The sequence below is a fragment of the Lactuca serriola genome, chromosome 4 (genome assembly GCF_051521515.1).
Source record: "Lactuca serriola cultivar US96UC23 chromosome 4, Lser_US96UC23_V15, whole genome shotgun sequence".
NCBI classification, from domain to species: Eukaryota; Viridiplantae; Streptophyta; class Magnoliopsida; order Asterales; family Asteraceae; genus Lactuca; species Lactuca serriola.
The window spans coordinates 395,334,397-395,358,475 of NC_136411.1; the positions used below are offsets into that span (position 1 = coordinate 395,334,397).

General features: G+C 37.1%; 1 protein-coding gene across 1 annotated transcript; it reads right to left on the reverse strand.

Annotated features, from left to right (window-relative positions):
- Positions 1-5,360: 5,360 nt before the first annotated feature.
- LOC145097932 (BAG family molecular chaperone regulator 2-like) lies at positions 5,361-7,000 on the reverse strand. The gene is made up of 2 exons (XM_079035605.1): positions 6,591-7,000; positions 5,361-5,834 (listed from the first exon to the last, which is right to left on the reverse strand). Exons 1-2 carry the CDS (start codon positions 6,886-6,888, stop codon positions 5,620-5,622), a joined length of 513 nt encoding a protein of 170 aa, XP_078891731.1. The 5' UTR covers positions 6,889-7,000; the 3' UTR covers positions 5,361-5,619.
- Between the last annotated feature and the right edge of the window lie 17,079 nt (positions 7,001-24,079).

Genomic DNA, 24,079 nt, shown 5'->3' on the forward strand with positions numbered 1-24,079 from the left:
GCCCTCAAGATTTGGCGTCATTACCTCTATGAGGTTCGCCGTACCATCTACACGGACCATAAAAGTTTGAGGTACCTCATGGATCAGCCGAATCTAAACATGAGGCAGCGTCGGTGGATGGATGTGGTAAAGGATTATGATTGCGAGATCCTTTATCATTCGGGTAAGGCCAATGTGGTGGCCGACGCGCTTAGCCGCAAGGCAGCGCCGATCAGGGATATCTGCCTGAGGATGACAGTAGTGACTCTGATGTTGGAGCCGATTCGGGAGGCCCAGTAGGAGGCCATGAACGAGGAACATCGGAAGAGCGAGCGGATCGTGGGGCAGGTTTCCTCCTTCGACTATGACAGCTGAAGATTACTGACACTACACCGTAGGGTGTGGGTGCCATACCACGGGGGTGTGCACCAGGTTCTGATGGAGGAGGCGCACAAATCTCGGTTCTTCATTCATCCCGGGATGACAAAGATGTATAGGGATCTTCGTCTGGACTATTGGTGGCCCTACATGAAGCGGGGCGTGGCATGGTTCGTGGAGCGGTGCTTGACCCGCAGGAAGGTCAAGGCTGAGCATCAGAGGCCTCACGGCAAGATGCAGTCGTTGGATATTCCGCTGTGGAAATGGGAAGACATCACGATGGATTTTATCACTAAGCTTCCCAGGACCGCGCGGGGAGTGGATTCGATCTGGGTCATCGTCGATCGATTGACCAAGAGCGCCCATTTTATCCCAATTCAGGAAAGCATCTCGGCCAAGAAGTTGGCCAACATCTATATCCGGGAGGTGGTGGCGCAGCATGGTGTGCCAGTTTCTGTGATTTCAGATAGGGATGTGCGGTTCACTTCCAGGTTTTGGAGGATGTTTCATGATGAGTTGGGTACTCGTCTGCATTTTAGCACCGCCTTTCACCCGCAGACGAATGGTCAGAGTGAGCGAACCATCCAGACCCTGGAGGATATGCTGCAAGCATGCGTATTAGACTTCAGAGGTAGTTGGGATACCTACCTTCCATTGGCAGAGTTCTCCTATAACAATAGTTATCACGCGAGCATTGATCGTCCTCCCTTTAAGATGCTTTATGGGAGGAAGTGCAGGACCCCGATATGTTGGGGCGAGGTTGGCCAGAGGGTAATGGGGAGCACTGAGGTAGTGCTCAAGACGATAGAGAGGATTCAACAGGTCCGGAGCAGGCTTCAGATTGCTCAGGGTCGGTAGAAAAGCTATGTCGATAAGCGCTGATAAGACCTGGAGTTCCAGGTCGGGGATATGGTTCTCCTGAAGGTTTCGCCATGGAAAGGCGTTATCTGATTCAGGAAGCAGGGAAGTTGGGCCCCAGGTACATTGGACCGTTCAGGGTTATAGCCCGGGTGGGCAAGGTGGCGTATAGGCTGGATTTGCCAGCCGAACTCAGTCAAATACACAACACTTTCCATATTTCTCAGTTGTGAAAGTGCCTGGTGGACGCCTCAGTAGTGGTACCCTTGGAGGACATTCAAGTTGATGACAGCCTGAACTACATTGAACGACTGGTGGCAATCCTCGACCGGAAGTTGAAGGATTTGAGGAACAAAAGAGTGGAACTTGTGAAGGTGCAATGGCAGCACCGGAAGGGGTCGGAGTGGACGTGGGAGCCAGCGGACGAGATGATGGGGCATTACCCCGAGCTGTTTCAGAGTCGAGCAGCAAACTTTGAGGACGAAGTCTAAAATAAGTGGAGGAGATTTGTAGCGCCTGGTTCTTGGTACATATTCTCTTATTTATATTTTTGCTTTTGACCTTGGACTCAGCGAGTTGAAGGACCAACTCGCCGAGTAGAAGCGTGATGAGGTGCGGGGTTTAAGCTGTGGACTTGACGAGTCGGGTCCCGGACTCGGCGAGTAGGTCCTGTCTGGACAAAAACCCTAACCCGAGGGTTTGCACCCTATTTAAACACCTTAACTTGGCCTCCTTCGTCCCATTTGCTCCCAGAAGACCCCCATAGAAAACCCTAGCCATAATTGAAGCAATCTAAGGCATTTTGAGTGATTTTGGTGCTTTTGTGACCCAAGGAAGGAAGGAGAAGCTTGAAGGATCAAGAGGATGCTAGAAGGATCTGAGTTTGAGCATCATTTGCAGCCTACAGAAGGTATACAGTCTATACCTTGTTTGTTCTTTTGTTAGATCCCATTTTGTGGAGTTTTAGGGCTTTTCCAAGCCATTTAGGTCACCAACCATGATTGCAAGCAAGGTTTGGAGTTGGTGTTTCGGATCCAGGTCCTTAGAGGGGTTACAAGGCAGAAAGGAGTGGCTTTTGCACTCAAAGAAGGCCCCATGCGTTGTTAGAGCTTGTTTAATGACCTTTTGAGCTCAAAGTCCCATGCAAACACGTAAAGGGTTATACATCAGAAATCGAAGATTTAGTGAGTGGTTGTGACCAACTCAACGAGTCCATTCTTGGACTCGGCGAGTCCAAGGTTTTGTCCCATATCAGTTGAGGGTCATAAGGACCCAGTTGAGTATGGAAAGGTTTTAAGGGGGTCCCAGGGAGTGACCCAACGCTCTAGACTAAGCCATTGTTTTGGATGTTCATGGGACTCGGCGAGTGCATGAGCAGACTCGGCGAGTCCAAGGCAAACTTCTTAAGGATGAAGATGAACTCGATGAGTTGTTCATACAACTCGGTGAGTCAAGGACAGGACCTGTGTATCAGTTGAGATGAACTCGACGAGTTGTTCATACAACTCGGCGAGTCGGATGAGGATTCAGTCGATGTTCTTTTAGAAGGAAAACTCGTCGAGTCATCGCCTAACTCAACGAGTAGAGACGAGTATAAGGACAGATGGAAGGATAGGGACTCGGCGAGTTGGCGAGCCAACTCGGCGAGTCAGGTCACTAGAAGTTGACTTTGACTTTGTTTTGGTTAGGGGTAAAATGGTCATTTTACCCTAAGAACAGTAAGCAATGTTTGACTAAGTGTTTTGTGGGAATTATAGCCGGAGGATTCCCGGAGCAGCAGCGACAGCAGTCAGAGGATTCCCGCACAAATCAGCAGCTACTACGAGGTGAGTTACCTTCCAGTAGCGGTGGGTCTACGACCACAATGCCGGCCCACCAGTAGGAGTTGTATGATTAGATGTTTGTCTTTGTGATAACATCTAGGTTTGTTACTACCTGATATGTTATATGCTGGCATGATATGTTATATGTGATAGTAGTAGAGTTTGGTTGTTAGGACCGAAGATATGTCTAATAGTATGCTTATGTTATGATATATGTGATAGTAGCAGTAAGGGGTGGAATAGTCCCCGAGGGTCGGTTGTTAGGACCGATGGGTAGGTTAGCACCCTAGAATGGCTTGACATGGGTAGGACGGCACCCCAGAATGGACGCATGGGTAGGTCGGCACCCCAGAATGGCCGTACCGGGTAGGTCGGGCACCCCAGAATTGTTCGGCAGTATGTATGCTATGTGTTTGCATGTTATGTGGTACGATGGTGGAACTCACTAAGCTTTGTGCTTACAGTTTATAGTTTTGGTTTCAGGTACCTCTTCAGTGAAGGGGAAGGAGCTGGCGCGGTAGCGGCACATCATACACACACTCTTTGTTTTCCGCACTATGAGTTATTCTGGGATTTGTACTCTGACCTTATTATGTTTTTATAATTCGGTTTTCAGATACGTGACATGTTTTATTAAATGATATGATCGGATGATATTTTGTTACAAATGGTTTGTAAATCACTTAATCAAAAATGAAATTTTTGGACGTGAAAATTGGGTCGTTACACAATATTTTTGGGACCAATTTTGCAACAAAAGAAATACTTTGTTTTAAAATATGCATAAATAAAATTTTTATAATGACCGTAAATTTAGAGATGTTACACACACAAAGCAAATGTTTAAAACCATAAAATATTATAAATATTTAATTTTTAAATTATATTCATTTTCACATACCCGACTTCCAATAATGGTTACTAACCCACGTTTTTTGAAAAATAAAAAACAATCAATCAATTAATAATACCAATATTGTTAAAATCGGGATCCTATGTATGATTATTTCTGGGTTTATAAGATAGGGATCTAAAATCCCACAAAATAAAACAGAATTTTAAGTTATAATTTTAAAACATGAAAAATGTCTTAAATATTCAGTTTTCCATTTAAAAGTTATAAAAACCATTAATCACAGCTCATAGCACAAATGTTAACGGTAAAATGGTAAAGGTAAAAAGATATAAAAAGGTAAATTCAAAATTTTTCATTTTCTAAAAAAAAATCAAGGGAAGTTAGGATTGCATCAGATCGCAATTCTACGGTCCTATCCCAAATACGATTCATTTCGTTTTTCATACGTGAGACCGTAAGATCGTAGAATCGTACGATCCTACGATCAAGATTATGATTTTGACAACCTTGAATAATAGTAAATAAATATAAATTAAATTAAATCTAAAATTTTTAAACAGAGTGATAGATTGTAAACAGGTCGAGAATTTTAACCTTAACTTAACCCATTTAATTAAATTGGTTGAAAATCTCAACCCAACCTGCTAATTATTGAGTTGGGTCGGTGGATTCAAAATAAGATTGCTTGCCTCTTACGCCTAGTTCCCGAGTTTAAGCAAAAAAAAAAAAAGAAAAAGTAAGAAGAGAAAAAAAAGTTTTCTTTTGTGTTCACGAGTTGGAGAGCACTAGAAGGAAAATTAATCATTTTGTTTCTTTATCCAAATCCTCCAAATCGGAAGAAAAGTTAAAAGGGAAAGTAATCATTTCATTTCTCTCCACATCATTCCTTTAATGAAACTCTGAAACACCAATTTCTTTTACTTTCTTCTCAATTCCACACATTTTCTTTCTTTTCCTCTCGTTAAATTGAACTTGGGAACAGGGTGTTAGTGCATCCCTTTGGAACTGTCATCTTTCAACTTTTGTCGATGTCGAAGTGTGTTAAAATCTCAGGTATGTCATACTTAGTGGACGACGTAGTCAACGGCGTGACTTCGGTAATGGTTTAAATTGTAACAAGTTTTCATTTGTTGTATTCATAAGTGAGACAAAATGTTTATTTGTTAAATTTACGAATAGATTAATTTTATATTAACAAAAATGTTTGTCTGGAAATAAATTGTGTTTGATATAAATGGTAAAATTGTTATCTTAATTAAAAAAAAAAGTAAATTAAAGATGTTTTCTTTTTGTTAGCGAGAAAGAGATTTAGGATATTGCCGGTCAACATTACAATCGATAAGTGAGAACATATGAGAATTTAATAAGAAAAACTACTAACGAAAACAAGTTTTACATAACTTATCGAATAAGACATTTCATTAATTAAGTCACAAACAAATATCATAAAAAATATTTTTTACACATACTAAAACGAACACATATTCATTTATCAGACAAATACATAAAATTAAGTGACTGGCATCACCCTTAAAATAAGAAGGTAGCTAATACAACAATCTAGCTCCCAACTATTATAAGAAAAAAAAAAAAAAACAAAAAAAAACAAAATTCAAAATACGAATAACATCACCCTTCGAAAAAAAGAGGGTGTGGTTAGTAAAATCTAAACAATATCACTACATAAACTAGTATTTAGAGAAATATTAGCTTTTATGTAAATGTTTATACAGTGATTGTGCGATATAGAGGTGGTTTGTTTAATCCAAGACGCTTCCTCTCCTTGATGGCTGGATCTTGTAACAATAATACCTTGTCATTGTCTCGAACCCCAACCATGTGTAGGTGTTCTACATCTTCTCGTTCTTTCCCTTTGAACAATAGTCTTTGCTCTCTCGCCTCCAAGCCTGTCATTGAAGATAATATGACCTTCAATTCTCCTGTTAAGAAGATGAAAAGAATGTTAATGTATAGTTTGATGGTCATAAAATTACATCCAACTTTAAAATAAAAAAAAAAAAAGCTAAATAAATTACATCAGACTTTTACAATTTTTCTCAAAAACTGTTTTGTACATTGTTAAATGTGACTTGAGAATTAATAACCCAGTGGATATCTACTTGTCCGAGCAAAAGCAAATAAACCCGACACTTGATATATATCAACGGAATAAGTATTTAGAGTAGGTTGATGGTCGTTAAGTGGGAGGCGGTACACAACAAACACTTATCTTGGGGGTCCGGGCATGGGGGACCCTGTTCTATTTAGGGTTATGTTTGTATTTTGACTATATAATACACTACTGATAGCTAGGTTTTATTGTACTATGGTTTTTTAAATTCGTAAATAAGAATATTTTTTTTACACTATGCACATAAGTCACACTGACATAATTAAATTAAATATTGTATCTTTCAATGTGTGATTTATTCTTGTTTATTCTTGACATATAACCAGATTAAAATGTTTGTTTGTTTTTTAACGAGTATATATGCAAATGAGGTTTTAGATATTAGCAGAAAATAACCGGATCAAAAGGTTTATTTTTTTAACGAGTATATATATGCAAATGGGGTTTTAGATATTAGCAGAAAATATTTTTGTCCCAATCATTTTTTCCCGGAAAGGTCTAAACATGTTTATCACTTCTATATTTTTCGTTTTTCCAAAATTAATGTCAGATAAAAAAGATTTACCAAAAGTTGAAGTCGCTCGAATAGAAATATCATGCCACTGTGAAACAGTAGTCACTCGGACAATAATAATCCCTTCTGTAACACTTTCTCCACCTGCAACATCTCTCCTAACTTGCACAAGCATCCCACCAGGTCGCAGTTCCCATTTGACTTCACCCATTGATCTCATCACCGTTGTGTTGCCCCTCTTCTCACCATCACAGTTGCCACCACCGCTGCCGCCACTCACACCACCGCTACTGCCGCTGCGCAACCTTGAAAAGCTTCGGTATAGTCTCTTTGATTTCAGTTTCATCATTTGTTTATGTCTTTTTGTTGTCTTTTGAGAGATTAGTAGGAGGGTTGTGTTTATATAAAACTTTGGGGTTGGGGTTGTGATGTAAAGAGGATAAAAGTTGGGGGGAACCAAACAATACATATATAATAATTGAGTGGTGTTAGTTTAGTTTCTTTAGGGTGCATTAAACGAATGAAGATTAAATTAAACACGTCATATATTGAATTTTAAGGGTGCCAATGCACATGGGGGTCGACGACGAATTCTTAAACGCGGCTTTCGCTAAATTGCCGGGACCAGACAAAAAAACTGTCGGCCTTAAAAATGTCTTCTTTAAGAATTAAAACAGGTAAATTACATTAAAAATTAGAATATTCATAAAAATAACTACATAATTTTATGAGATATAGAAAAATATCTAACTTCTGAATTTTTGTGACCATTTCAAATTAAAATGAAATATAATGTGTATTTTTCCGAAGTGAGTATTTTTTGTTAGAAATCAAAGATTTGGACTATTGCATGGATAGGACAACTTTTTGGCGGATGTAGAAGACCATTTGTGCATTGAGGACAATGGCCGACCTGGGGTCGTGCGAGTGTGTGGTCATACGGGGCCTCAGACTCTTCCGAAGTTTGGGGAAACCGGAAGTTAGCCATAGAAGAATCACACAAGTCAAAATACTTAACTCACATTGGAAGTACGAAGGCTTATTGAGATTTTAGAAGGAACTTTTAGTGGTCGAGAATGAAACCAAAACTAGACAACTATATCTCTAAGTTTGTTACCTGTGCACAAGTGACATCCGAGCACCAAATTCCTTATGGAAAATCCAAATCACTACAACTCGGGTGAAAAAATGGGATGCAATTTCAATGGATTTCAAATATAGGAGTAGGACTACCACCAACAAGTAAGGATCATGACGTTATTTGGATCATTGTTGATGGATTAACCAAGAGTGTCATTTTCTTGGAAATCAAACAATCGACTCTATTTGAAAATTTGGCTAAATTGCATGTAGATGAAGTAGTGAAGTTTCATGGAGTACCATGGATAATAATATCTTTATAAGGATGCATGTTTTAGTTCTTGGGAATCTCTACAAGATAAATTAGGGACAAGAATCAACTTGAGTATGACTTATTATCCCCAAACGTGTGATTAACATGAAAATACCATTCAAACTTTAGAACACATGCTTAGAACTTTTGTAATTTATTTTGGAGGTAAAATGGATGAAGATTTACCACTAGTAGAACTTTCTGATAATAGTAGTTATCATTTTAGCATTGGGATGCCACCATTTGAAAGCATTATATAGAAGGAAATATATGATGGTTTTTACATGTATAAACGCGGATAAATTCTTAACACTTAAGGGTACATGTAACCTAAAGATCTAAGTCATAACACTATTGATGTAACATTCTATTGAATAATAAAAAAAACTCAGACCCTATGTAATTTCGAAGATTGTAGATGAAGAACCATACCTTTTGATTGTTGTAGTAAACAATTGAATCCTTTCTTCAATAACTTGGAAGCTATCATCATAAGTGTCATGCCTTTGATAGTTCGCACCCAACACTAGCAACAAGAATCTTTTAAGAGAGGAGATGAGATATGAGATTTTCGGCTATCTTTAGAGTAGAAGAAGTGGCCGAAAATTTAAGCTCGAGGGGTCATTTTATAGTGCAACGTGGAAACCCTAAGTAACCCTAAATGAATAAAATAATATTTATTAAAATTAGTAATTATCCAACTTCCTATTTATCTACAAGGAATATTCTAGATCCCCTGCAATACCCTAGAATTCGTCCACCTCCTTCCAAGGAAGGTTCTGGACTCTTTCTTGTTCAACTATTGAACAACTACACTTTAACCCTTACACTTTTAATTAATACAATTAATCCCAAAATTAATCTAATTAATTTATGATTAATTATTAATTAAATATTGCTATTTCAAATTGATATATTATTTCCATAATATATTTCATTTATTGCTATCTATTAATCATATAATCAATAAATCGGTCTCTCTCTCTCTCTCTCTCTCTCTCTCTAAAAGTCATCATATTTAATTAGTAGGTTTGAGGGAAACCCAAAATGACTTTGCTAATCCAAGATTATACTAATTTAGATATTAGTTTAGACACCTAATCCAATAGTCTCCCACTTGGATAATTCTATAACTGCAATTACTGGTATAACTTCTAAATTAAACAGTAGAGAGCGCTTCCATTGTAATTGTTGAATTCTGAACTAAACAGACATTGTTCCTAAGATAGGTGATCAAATATTTATCCGTTCTTCCAGATATCGTACGGACATGAGACATGTATTAAAATCAATCTCATTGTCCAAGTTTTGTTTTCCGATTTCCCAATTTGTGATAACGACATAGGACTTCAAATTGAACACATCAATTGATTCCTAGCTGGGAGCAACACTATAAGTCAACACCAAATCATCGAGGGGCCCAAATATATTACTTTTATCGTTAAGGGAAAAGGAATGAATACAGTTTGACTCATATACTTGTATCCATTACTCATCAAATTATACATGACACTGCGTTTTATAACACCAAGTTATTGATGCATTTTCACAACACCAATGCACAACCGACTTGTAAATTATAACTCATATATCTCCGTTTCAAGAATATAAGATATTATTGTTGGATAAGGTGTCTAAGTCCATAACTTATCCCTATACTAATAAAAGAGTAGTTGTTTTGCCATGTGTCACAATATTAGACATCCTAATTAATATGATGTCACTTGTCAATCAACCAATTCTTTATTTCAAATTTATTAGACCTCCTAATTAATGTGATGTTACTTGTCAATCTATTTATTTTCCATTTTAAATTTTATATTATTGTTTACATTAATTCACAAATAAAAGTTATCCCATATAAATTAAAAATTAATTTCACATATTTATTTGAATCAACGAATATAATTTTACATAACTAATAAAAATATCTCTTAATTAATAATTTATTTAAAATAATTGATTAACAATTTGAATTTTTACAATGAAATTTTAATTAATTTTGTAACCGTGGTTCCCACGGGTTATAAACTAGTTTGGTATATACTTGACTCGACCTCGCATGGTCCATTTGGGTTGCACTTCACCCAAACTATTTATATGGATAATATTTATGAGAATAGTATGTTTATGATTTATTAATATATTATTAGTTATAATATATTAATATGAAATCATATTTTTTAATTAGTATTGATCTTAAATTAATTATGAATTAATTTAGTGATACTAATTAAACATGGGCTATTATATTTATATAGTGTGTGCTAACACTCATAGGAAATGGGCTAAGCTTACATGGGAGTCCATGGATGATCCATGGAGCTTTTAACCCATGGATCCTTGGAAAAGGAAAAGACATGGGTTATTAGGGTTTACTCTAATCATCTACACTATATAAAGAGGCTTGTGATGCTTGAAATGACACTAAGTGTGTGTGCATAAGAGTGGCCGATTTCTAGAGCAAATACATATTCTCTCATAAAGTTTTTCCAAGTTTGTGGTGTTTTGTGATTTCCATTTGAGGCATTCACATTATTGGTTCTTGGCTCTCAAACTCCAAAGGAATCAACTCACAAGCAAAGGTATGTAATTTTTCTTGTTCTTTATGTTTAAAAGTACCCCATGCCATGCTAGATAGGTTATGAACCTTGGAAAAATTATTTGCATGTATTATAGTCAAACATAGATCCAAGGTTTCTAGAGTTGCATGAACACCTTAGGAGTGTTAATTTGCTTAAAACCCAACAGTGGTATCAGAGCCTAGGCTTGCTTGCTTGATACTTGTTGCAAATAGGTGAAAAACCGATTTTTATGCAATCTGCACTGGGGGACTCACCGAGTCCATTAGGGGGATTCGACGAGTCGATACGAATCTTCAACCAACTCGGCGATTCAGTTCGTGCACTCGACGAGTTGGTCATGCAGAGTGCAGTTTTTTCGATTTTACTGCTGGAAAAGGACTAGAAACATTACCCTAAACTGTTTTGGTGTTTTAAAACTTGTTTTAGATGGTGTAATGTTTGTGCTAATCCATTTACAATGTCTTAAATCAAAATTCCATGCTTTGTATGTGTTCATATGATTCTTGAAATTTTGATATTCATGTTCATATTCTTATGAGTTTAGAAGATGATAGGAATTATTTGCTATAGTGTTTATGATTAATTCTTGATCATTTATGTGTTTTAATGGAGTCCATAATTTGTCCTCAAGTTATGGATTCCAAAGGTCACTTTCTTTAAACACACATTTAAAACACATAGGTTACATAAAAATGAAGAGTCTTCATTTTTATGAACCATTAACTCATAAGTTATGAAATGAAGAGTTTTGAATAGTTTCAAAACTTATCCTCAAGTTTTGGAATTTGTAAAGTTGCACACACTTTAATAAACTTTAATTCCAACCCTTAGAGTTTTAAAGGTTAAAATTCAACCCTTATACTATTATAACATTAATGGTTAATTATTATATATATGTATAAGATTAAGTCGTTTTACCGTTAGTTGGCCTCATTCACAAAGCCGGTCTATAAGGGGGGTATAAGGTTGTTGCGTATAAAATGACAGCTTAATGAGTGTCCATTCTCACCCACCGCTTTCTTGATCGATGGAGGGTCGTTAGCCGAACGGGTAGGACAATGACTTTAAATTCTCATTTAAAGTATAATGATTATTATAAAGTAACTAAATCTTTTTTTTTAATTCCCAATCTTAGTTACTTTAGGAAAATGTGAACATGGTGCTAACCCATGAAATTCACACTTTGTACCTTACCAAGTCCCTGGTGGAGCGTGTGTAGGTAACCAACACATCGATTAGGTGATAATATTAGGGGTACCAAGTGAGTTTGCATGGTTATTCACACCTTGTTTTGTGATCCTCGGCATCCCAGTCACAAAACTTGAAGGGCATAATCGAGATTGAAACATGCCATTGAAAAGTTCAATGAATCTCATAAGAATCTAGGAATTTCTTGAAGCAATTAAACCTAATACCTTATTTCGTTTTCATGGTGGAAATTGGTGAATCATCATTCACCCATCTTCAAATATGTTATAGCTTAGATTACAACATCCCTCTTTTAAGTTATAACATATTGTGTTGGATCCTAGCTTTAATATTACATTTGGGTGACTTATTAAGGATTCTATATATCTAATCTAAACTTACTTGTCCTTCTTCTTTTAAGATATCTTCCAAAAACAATGCTTCAGGCTCTAACCCTACCGACTCCTTCTCTCTCATGAACCTTTGTGGGAGAGTCATCTTTGATGGTTCAAACTTCAATGATTGGATAAGAAACATCAGGATGGTCACACGCTATGAGGACAAGGAATATGTCCTCGACAAGGAGCTCAAGGAACTCGATGAGTCCACTGCTACTCCTCAAGAGATCGTTGACTTTAGGGCTCATGAGAGAGATGCCACCACGGTAGCATGCATCATGATGGTCACTATGACAGCCGAACTCCAGAAGTCCTATGAGGACTTCTACCCTTTTGAGATGCACCAGGATTTGATGGACCGTTACCATCAAAGTGCTCGTCAAGAGCGGTATGAGATTATCTCCTCCATGATAACAACTAGAATGAAGGATGGTGAACCCATCACGACCCACATGCAGAAGATGCAAAGATTTGTGGACCGTCTTCTAAAACTAAATGTGAACTTCCCCGGGGAGTTGGCAATTGACATCATTTTGCACTCCTTACCTCCTTAAAGGTAAGTCAGTTGTTTCTACTCCTACTTCTACAACAACCTCTGTTTTGGCTATAGGGCAAGGCAAAGGAAAAAAAAGGAAGACCCCTTCGAAGGGTACCAAGGGAAAGTCTCTTGAAGGCTCCTCATCTGGAACCAAAAGTTGTTGTGTCACTCCTTCTGCCATCCCTAAGGATGCTGAATGCTACTACTGCTAGAATAAGGGGCACTGGAAGCGAAACTGCCCTAAATACTTGCAGGATCTCAAGGATGGGAAAGTGAAACCCACCCATGCAGGTATTTACACAATATTGTCTAATATCTCACCATATTCTAACTCTTGGGTGCTTGATACAGGATGTGGTATTCACATATGTTCTGATTTGTAGGCCTAAGAAGAAGTGAGGATGTGGAGCACGGGAAGATAAACCTAATTATGGGATTAAAGTTAGACCTGTTTCCAAGACTGGAGTTTATACCTTGTTGCTAAGTAGTGGATTAAAGTTAGATTTGAATAAATGTTTACTCGTCTAAAATGGCGAGAAATATTATTTCTTTGCATGGTTTGTACAAACAAGGTTTTACCTTTTCGTTTGATAATGAATGTGGTGGTATTAATGCTTTCTTTAATAATGTTCTTTATTTTAAAGTATTTCCTTGTGATGGTGTGTATGAAACTGTGTCGGTTGTAGACAACCTAGGAAATAATGTGTTGTGTATTGATTCGTCTACTAGCTTGGATAAGGCATCATTTTGGCATTTTCGTCTTGGACATGTAAACAAGAAACGCATAGGCCAACTCCAAAAGGATGGAATCTGGGAGTGATTTGACTTAAACTCGGATGATAGTTGTGAATCTTGTTTGCTTAGAAAAATGAAAAAATCACCCTTCACTGGTACTTGTGCAAGGGGTGAGGGTTTGTTGGACCTTATACATACTGATGTATATGGACCATTTAAAACTGCCATAAGGGATGCTAACCGCCATTATGTGACTTTTACTGATGATTACAGTAGATATGGTTATGTCTACTTAATTAAGCATAAGTCAGAAACCTTTTAAAAGTTTAAAGAGTTTAAACAGGAAGTAGAGAATCAATTGAGTAGGAACATTAAGATGCTACGATCCGATCGAGGTGGTGAGTACCTTAGTACAGAGTTCCTTGACTATCTTAAGGAATGTGGGATTGTCTCACAATTGACACCTCCCAGGACACCACAGCTGAATGGTGTAGCCAAGAGGCGTAATCGGACCTTGTTGGACATGGTTCGTTCCATGATGAGTCGAGTTTCGTTACCAATCTCTTTTTGGGGGTATGCCTTAGATACTGTCGCCCATATCCTTAATCTAGTCCCTACAAAGAAAGTTACCAAAACACCTCACGAGATGTGGACTGGGAAAGTTCCCAATATAGATCACATCAAAATTTGGGGTTGCGAGGCTTTCGTGAGATGCGAGAATCAGGATAACCTCGAAGCTCGAAGTGAGAGGTGTATTTTCATCGGCTACCCACGAAATTCTTTTGGTTACCTCTTTTATAGACCCAGCGAGAATGTGGTCTTTATGGAAAGAAAAGGAGTCTTTTGAGAGAGAGAATTTATAAGCCAAGGAAACAGTAGGAGGCAAATTGATCTTGAATAAATTCAAGAGTCAAGTGGTGAAGGAACCTCAGACACTAGCAATCAACCTGAGGAGGAAACTCCTGTTGAGCCAGCTGACGAGTCTGTGCCTCCAAGGCATTCTACAAGGGCGAGAAACACGCCTGATTTCTATTATGGATTCCATATTACTACGGAAGGTGATACGTTTATCAGTGATAGTACACTGGTAAATTTGGATGAACCTAACAGTTTTAAGGAAGCCATGGCAAGCCCAGAGTCTGCTAAATGGAAGGAGGCCATGGACAGCGAGATACAGTCCATGCATGACAATCAAGTTTGGAACATGGTTGACAATGTACCAGGCCGTAAGACATTCGGGTGCAAATGGATCTTCAAAAAGAAGACCGACATGGATGGAAAGGTGCACACTTACAAAGCACGACTGGTTGCAAAAGGTTTTACTCAAACTCAGGGTATTGATTATGATGAAAACTTCTCACCAGTAGCAAAGATTAAGTCCATTAGGATTATGTTGGCCATTGCTGCATTTCATGATTATAAAATATGGCAAATGGATGTCAAAACCGCTTTCCTTAATGGGAAGCTGGCTGAGGATGTTTACATGGTTCAGCCGGAGGGTTTTATTAGTCCAGAATATCCTAATAGGGTGTGCAAGCATGATAGATCTATTTATGGATTGAAACAAGCATCTCGCAGCTGGAATCTTTGTTTTGATGAAAAGGTCAAAGAGTTTGGCTTCTCGAGAAGCGAAGATGGGTCTTGTGTGTATGTCAGAGCTAGTGGGAGTATAGTCAGCTTTTTGGTACTATATGTGGATGACATACTACTCATAGGAAATGACGTCCCAACTTTGTAGGAAGTGAAGTCCTGGCTTGGAAAGTGCTTTTCTACGAAGGACCTTAGGGAGGCTGCCTATATCCTAGGGATAAGGATATTAAGAGAAAGGAGTAAAATACTAATTGGATTTAGTCAGAGTACTTACTTGGACAAAGTGTTGAAAAGGTTCAACATGCAGAATTCCAAGAAAGGAGATTTACCGATCCAAACCAATGCCAAGCTAAGTAAGACTTAGAGTCCGAGTACAGAGGAAGAGATAGCTGAGATGAGTCAAGTACCGTATGCTTCCGCTGTTGGCTCCATCATGTATGCTATGACTTGTACTCGCCTTGATGTGGCTTTTGCTTTGAGCATGGTTAGTGGATATCAGGGGAATCCTGGCAAGCCTCATTGGACTGCGGTAAAGAATATTCTCAAGTACCTACGAAGGACTAAGGATTGGATCCTTACCCTTGGTAGGAGTGATGACTTGAGGGTAATAGGATATAGTGATGCTAGCTTTTAGACTGACAGGGATAACTTCCGCTCTCAGTCAGGCTGGGTCTTTACCCTAAATGGAGGGGCAATCACTTGGAAGAGTTCCAAATAGGAGACGGTAGTTGATTCGACTTGTGAATCAGAGTACATAGCGGCAAGTGAAGCGGAAAAGGAGGCGATATGGCTGAAGAACTTCATCGAAGATCTTGGAGTTGTACCAGCTATTAGGGAGCCTATGGAGATTTTCTGTGACAGCAATAGTGCGGTTGCCTTAGCCAAGGAACCAAGAGATCATGGAAGATCCCGACACATTGACATAAAATATCACTTCATAAGACACAAGATAGAAGAAGGACTCCTAATGGAAAAGAGGGTATCGTCGGATGAGAACCCTGCGGATCCCCTTACAAAGGGTTGGACGAGGGTTAAACATTTGCAGCATGTGAGGCGCATCGGGCTGAGGGTCGATATTAGTTTTACAGATTAGATAGTTATTTCTGAAACTTGTAAAATGTAATCGACGTTTGATGATAAATAAAAGTTGTGATTTATTTATGAGTGAGGTGTTGTTATCATTGTCAATTATTTACTATTGTTTCAGTTTTGCGTGTTTTGACTTCCAGAATAATAAATTTATTCAAACTTTCCACAGTCGGTCATACGTCGGAAGTAGGTATGAATCAAGATTGTATATGGCTAAAGGTGTTTAGACATGGCAATGGTTGGTACAACATTCATGAGTGCTCATAAGTTATGAGTATTGGAATAAACCCACGCTCACTTGCATCACTTCATGGAATTTATCTCGAGTGATCGTGAGACGGTAATATCATATAAGACTTCAAACCTAGAGATATGAGTTGTTTCCTATGAGTTGGTTGTGCATTGATTGCACGAAAACGCATCAGTAACTTGATGTTATAAAACGTGCCTTTGTGTATAATTCAACAAGTAGTAGAATAAGCATATAAGTCGAAGTTTATCTGTTCCTTCTAGAAATAGAAGCGATATATGGGCCCCTCGATGATTTTGTTTTGACCCATGTACCGGGCCCGGTCAGAACTAAATCGATGTCTTCGATTAAGTTCTTTATCAAACATATCAGAAATCGGGAAACAAACCGCTGGATAATAAGTAAGACATTGTTCCATGTATTTATCCGGCTGATATCATGAGAGCAGAGGATTATATGATCACTTATCTAAAACGGCGCTTCATAGTTCAACAGTGTTTTCGAGAGCTACGATTGCCAGTTGGTTCCTGAAGTACTATAAGCAAATACAATTATCAGACTTATCCAAGTGGGAGTCTGTTGGATAAGGTGTCTAAGTCCATAACTTATTTGGTATATACTTGACCCGACCTGACATGGTCCATTTGGGTTGCACTTCACCCGAACTATTTATGTGGATAATATTTATGAGAATAGTATGTTTATGATTTATTAATATACTATAAGTTATAATATATTAATATGAAATCATATTGTCTAATTAGTATTGATCTTAAATTAATTATGAATTAATTTAGTGATAAAAAGGTGACTAATTAAACATGGGCTATTATATTTATATAGTGTGGGCTAACACTCATTAGGAAATGGGCTAAGCTTACATGGGAGTCCATGGATGATCCATGGAGCTTTTAACCCATGGATCCTTGGAAAAGGAAAAGACATGGGTTATTAGGGTTTACTCTAATCATCTACACTATATAAAGAGGCTTGTGATGCTTGAAATGACACTAAGTGTGTGTGCATAAGAGTGGCCGATTTTCTAGAGAAAATACATACTCTCTCATAAAGTTTTTCCAAGCTTGTGGTGTTTTGTGATTTCCATTTGAGGCATTCACATTATTGGTTCTTGGCTCTCAATCTCCAAAGGAATCAACTCACAATCAAAGGTATGTAATTCTTCTTGTTTTTTATGTTTAAAAGTACCCCATGCCATGCTAGATAGGTTATGAATGTTGGAAAAATTATTTTGCATGTATTATAGTCAAACATAGATCCAAGGTTTCTAGGGTTACATGAACACCTTAGGAGTGTTAGTTTGCTCAAAACCCAACAATTATTGTCTCAAAATTACTCGTGATATAATCCACGAAGTAATTCTATGAGTGTGGGTTTATCCAATACTTAAATCTCCATTTCCAAGTACTCATGAATGTTGTAGCAATAGAATTGTTAGGTCTAATTTTCTTAGACAATATACAATCCGACTCATGAGAGTATTAATTCACTACTTACTTCCCAAAGTATGAGTGACTGCAGAATTTAAATAATTAAATTATTCGGGAAGCAAAACATGCAAAAAAAAATGAAACACAAGAATAAATAATTGAGAATGTAGTAAACAAACTCATACATAATCTCCATTATTTAACCACCAAAATCAGTTACACTTATTTGTTACAAGTTTCAAACAAATCATCTAACTACTAAAACTAATGTCATCTCTCAATCCATTGCTCCTAGCATATTGTCTATGCTTAATCTTACTTAGAGCCTTTGTGAGAGGATATGCAAGGTTATCTTCTAACAACATTCTTTTCACTATGAGATGACCTTCTTCAACTCTATGTATGATATAATGGTATTTTCTGTCGATATGTCTTGATTTTCCATGATCTATCGGTTTTTTGATCAAAGAAACCGATCCTTCATTATCGCAGAATAGTTCCATTGGGTTCTGAATGGTTGGGATAATTCCAAGATCTACACTGAAGTTCTTCGACCATGCTGTTTCCTTTCATGCTTCACTTGCCGCTATGTACTTTGATTTACAGGTAGAATAAGTCACTGTGTCTTGCTTGTAACTTTTCCAAGTAACTGCTCCTCCATTTAATGTAAATACCCAGCCAGATTGAGAATGAAAATTGTCTCTATTTGTTTGAAATTTGGCGTCACTATACCCAATCACTATCACGGTATCACTTTCACCAAGGACTAGAATAATGTCCTTTGTCCGATGCAGATACTTGAGAATGTTCTTAACTGCTATCAAATGAGCTCTACCAGGATTTCCCTGATAGCGACTGAATATGCTCAAAGCAAGACACATTAGGGCAAGTACATGTCATAGAGTACTTGATCGATCCTACAACTGAAGCATAAGAGATTCAGCTCATATCAACAATCTCTTCAGCCGTACTTGGGCTTTGAGTCTTACTCAATTTGGCATTTTTTCGCATAGCTAGCTCTCATTTCTTGGAATTTTCTATACTAAACCGTTTTAGTACCTTGTCCAAGTATGTACTTTGACTAAGTCCAATTAGTTTATTCTTTCTGTCTCTCATAATTCTTATCCAGAGACTATAGGCTGCCTCTCCTAGACCCTTCATAGAGAAACACTTTCCAAGCTAAGATTTCACTTCTTGAAAGGTTGGAATGTCATTTCCCATGAGTAGTATGACATCAACATACAATACTATAAAAGTTATTATACTCCCACTAGATTTAACATACACACATGACTCATCTTCATTTAAAAAAACGAACCCTTTAACTTTTTCATGAAAGAAAAGATTCCAGCTGCGCTATGCTTGTTTCAATCCATAAATGGATTTCTGAAGCTTACACACTCTATTGGGAAGATTCGCACCAACAAAACCTCCTGGCTGACTCATGTAAACATCTTCAGTCAATTTCCCATTAAGGAAGGCAGTTTGACATCCATCTGCCAAATTTCATAATCATGAAAGGCAGCTATGGCGAGCATTATCCTAATAGTTTTTCTCTTAGCCACTATTGAGAATGTCTCATCATAGTTAACCCCTTGGGTTTGAGTAGAACCCTTTACAACCAATCGTGCCTTGAAAGTGTGCACATTTCCATCCATGTCGATCTTCTTCTTAAAGATCCATTTACAACTAACCATCTTTTAACCAGGTTGTTGATCAACCAAATTCCAAACTTGGTTGTCATACATGGATTGGATCTCACTTTCCATTGCCTCTTTCCATTTGGCTTCCTCAAGGCATGCCATCGCTTCCTTGTCGTTAGCTGGCTCATCCAAATTTATTAGTATTTTATCACTGATAAACATATCACCATTTGAAGTTATTCGAAAACCATATAACTCAGGTGGCATGCTAACTCTACTAGAATGACAAAGAGGTAATGAGTTATTAACTGGCTCAATTGGGATTTCTTCTTCTGGTTGAGTGCTAGTGTCTTATAAGGTTCCTTCATTACTTGAATATTAAATCTTTTCAAGGTCAATTGTGCTCCCACTGTCCTCTTTGCATATGAGCTCTCTCTCCTGAAAGACTCCTCTTCGTGCTACAAAGACCACGTCTTCACTAGGTCTGTAGAAAAAGTATCCAAAAGACTTTTGTGGGTAGCCAATGAAAATACATCTCTCACTTCTGACTTCTAGCTTGTCATGAGTCTTTCATCTAACTAAATATTCACAACCCCAGGCTTTGATATTTACTTACAAGGGAACTTTTCCCTATTCACATATCGTGAGGTGTTTTGGCAACCAAGAAGATTGAGGATATGGGCCGTTGTCTCTACGGCATACCCCTAGAAGGAAATGGGAAAAGTGGCCTGACTCATCATGGAATGAACCATGCCCAACAAGGTTCGATTACGCCTCTCAGCCACACCATTAAGTTGTGGTGTCCTAGGAGGAGTAAATTATGAAACTCTTCCACATTCCTTGAGGTAGTCGTGGAACTCGATATTAAGATACTCTCCTCATCTATAAGACCGGAGGATCTTTATCGTCCTAACTAATTGACTCTCGACTTTATGTTTAAACTCTTTAAACTTTTCAAAGTTTTCTGATTTATGCTTGATTAAGTAAATATAGCCATATCTACTATAATCATATGTAAATGTTACAAAAAACCGATTAGCATCTCTTGTGGTGGATCTAAAGGGTCCACACACATCTGTGTGTATGAGGCCCAACAATCCTTCACCTCTTTCACAAGACCCAGTGAAAGGTGATTTTGTTATCTTTCCTAAGAGACAAGATTCATATTCATCATCTGGCCTTAGGTCAAATGATTCCAACACTCCATCCTTTTGGAGTTGGGCGATGCATTTCTTGTTAATTTTCCAAAGACGATAATGCCACAAACATGCTTTTTCTTAACCATTAGACGAATCAATGTGAAATACACTATTGCCTAAGTTATCAACACAAGTACAGTTTCTTACACACCATTTCAAGGTAAAGATTCAAATATAAAAAATACTATTTTTATAAACCAGAATTGAACCATTCAAATCATTAAACGAGTAGCAAAAACCTTGTCTAAACAATGCATGAAATGAAATATTGTTTCGTGTCATTTCTGACGAGTAGAAACAATCAATTAAACTAATGCTAACATCACTATTAAGATTAAGTTGATACGTCCCAATCTTGGTAACAGGAGAAGATCGCCTATTTCCCATGATCAGATTCATCTTCCCATGCTCCATATCTTCACTTTCTTTTAGCCCCTGCAAATCAGAACAAATGTGAAAACCACATCATATATCAAGAACCCAAGAATGAGTAGATGGTGAGTTATAGTTTGAATAATGTATATACATACTAAAGAGGGATTCACCTTTCCATCCTTGATATCTTGCAAGTATTTGGGACAACTCCTATTCCAATGGCCCTTGTCATTGCAATAGTAGCAAGTGGTCTCTTTGGGGTCACTAACAGTTGGAATGTCTGAGTTGGACTTCGCCTTTAGCCCATCGCTTGATGACCCATCTTGGGCCTTATCCTTCCAGTTGGCTTTTGGAGTAACCTTCCTTTTCTTCCCTTTTCCTTTATCAATGGAGAGAACGGGGGCATTAGAAGGAGGGGCCAAATTCCTCCCCCTTAATCTCGACTCAACAGTCTGTAGCAAGTTGTGGAGTTAGGCCAATGTGGTTTCTATGTTGTTCAAATGATAAGCTAATATAAACTGATCATAATAACTTGGAAAGGAGTTTAAGATCATCTCAATGGCCAACTCCTCGTCAAAATGAACATTGAGCTTAACCAGGCGCTCCACGTATCTTTGCATTCTCTACACATGGTTGCAGATAGACTCTACTTCTTTCATCTTGTATGCAATGAAGGAATTGACCACTTCAAATTTCTCTTGACGAGCTCTCTTTTTGTAATTTTCCACAAGGTTATTATTCATCTCAAATTGCTAGTAGTCCTCATAGAACCTCTACAATTTAGGAGTCATTGTGGCAAGCATGATGCAAACAACTTTTGTTGTTCATCATAGTGTTTTTTGTAGGAGGCTATTTGTTCAAGTGTAGTAGTGTTTTCGTCGACTTCAATGAGTTTTTCTTCAAGTACATATTCTTTTCCCTCGAATCGAAGAGCCATTCTAATGTTGCGCATCTAATCATTGTAGTTGGAGCCATCGAATGCCACTTTGGACACGATGGAGAGTAAGGAGAAGCCTGAGTCGTGGGTAGATGATGATGTAGAAAAATCATCAACAAGAGTAGAAATCTATAGAGAAAAATAAAATTTTTAGTTAGATGACAATTCTCCTTAATATTTTAACCCATAATAAGTGATTAAGGCTATGATCCAAAATAACAATTCACAACTATGAAGAGGGATGTTGTAATCTTATTGTGAATTTATGAAGGTAGGCAAAAGCATTTTACCAATTTCAAACTGTGAAAGTCCTAGATCTTTTGAGATTCATTAAATCCATCAATGAGATGTTTAATCTCAGATTATCTTTTCTATTTGTGATTGGGATACCGAGGATCACAAACAAGATGTGAATAACCATACAAATATGCTTGGCATTATCGATGTCATTTATTATCTCATTTTAATGTGCCAGTTAACTACACATGCCCCATTAATCAAGGATAATTTTCAAGATGCCCATTATTACTCTTTATAGTCACTATTAGTGTGTTTTTTAACAACACGCGCTCCAGTAACTACTATAAAGTATAATGTGCAGTTTTATGGATTAGCATATTTTTCACATTTTCCTAAAGTAACTAAAAGTGGGATTTTATAAAATATTTTAGTTACTTTTTATGTCATTATACTTATTAATGAAGTTATTTTCCTATCTGATTCGTTTTGCAAACGACCATCTACCAAATAAGGAAATGGTAGGTGAGAGTGAACACCCATTCAACCACCATTTTATAAGCAGTTTCCTTAAACCCTGCTTATAGCTCGACTTTGTGAATGAGGCATATAGTAATCAACTTTTAATATGTTATATATAAGGTGTATTTTAAAACTTTTCAAAATACTAGGTTTAAATTAATTTTTCAAAATTAAGAAATAAATTTAATTTAAAATAAACCAATTATGTTTTGATCTTTATATTTAAATTAGTTAAATAATTAAATATAATTAAACATAAGGATAATTCACAAATTCAAGATAAGGCTGTCTGATTACTAAGATAATTACTCAATTTTGTATATATAATTAAAACGATTATCTAAAGTAATTATCCCAATCAATTTATGAATTAAGCCAAAAATGATTTTAGCTGATCTGAGGGTCCACCACATCGTGGCAAACAATTTCCAAGCCGTGGTCGAATGAAAAAAAGATGTGGATTCAAAGATCACCATGTCGTGGCTGAAGAACACCATAATGTAGTGACATAATAGAATGACGATTATGTTTTTCTCCTTTAGGTTTTGTTCAAGTTCAAGCAATGTACATTAAATTGTTAGACAACCATACACTCTGATACCACTAATGGAATTTACATGTATAAATGTGGATAAATCCTTAACACTTAAGGGTACATGCAACCTAAAGATCTACGTCATAACACTATTGATGTAACATTCTATGGAAAACCAAAACAAAAAATTAATCCTAGGTAATTTCGAAGATTGTAGACGAAAAACCATACATTTTGATTGTTGTAGTAAACAATTGAATCCTTTCTTCAATAACTTGGAAGCTAACACCACAAGTGTCGTGCCTCTGATGATTCACACTCAACACTAGCAACAATAAGCTTTTGAGAGGGGAGAGGAGATATGAGATTTTTTGGCTATCTCTAGAGGAGGAGGATTCGCTGAAAATTTAAGCTTAAGGGGTCCTTTTATAGTGCAATATAAAAACCCTAGATAACCCTAAATGAATAAAATAACATTTATTTAAATTGGTAATTATCTAGCTTCCTATATATAGCTGCAAAGGAATATTCCAGATACCCTGGAATACCTTAGAGTTCGTCTACCTCCTTCCAATGAAAGCTTTTGAGTCTTTTTGTTCAACTATTGAACAATTGCATTTTAACCCTTACACTTTTAATTAATACAATTAATCCCAAAATTAATCTAATTATTTATAATTAATTATTAATTAAATATTACTATTTCTAATTAATATATTATTTCCATTACATATTAATAAATTTACTTATTGCTATTTATTAATCATATAACAAATCAATAAATCAATCTCTCTCTCTAAAATTCATCATATTCAATTACTAGTTTTGAGGGCAACCCAAAAGAACTTTGCTAATAATTCAAGATTGTACTAATTTAG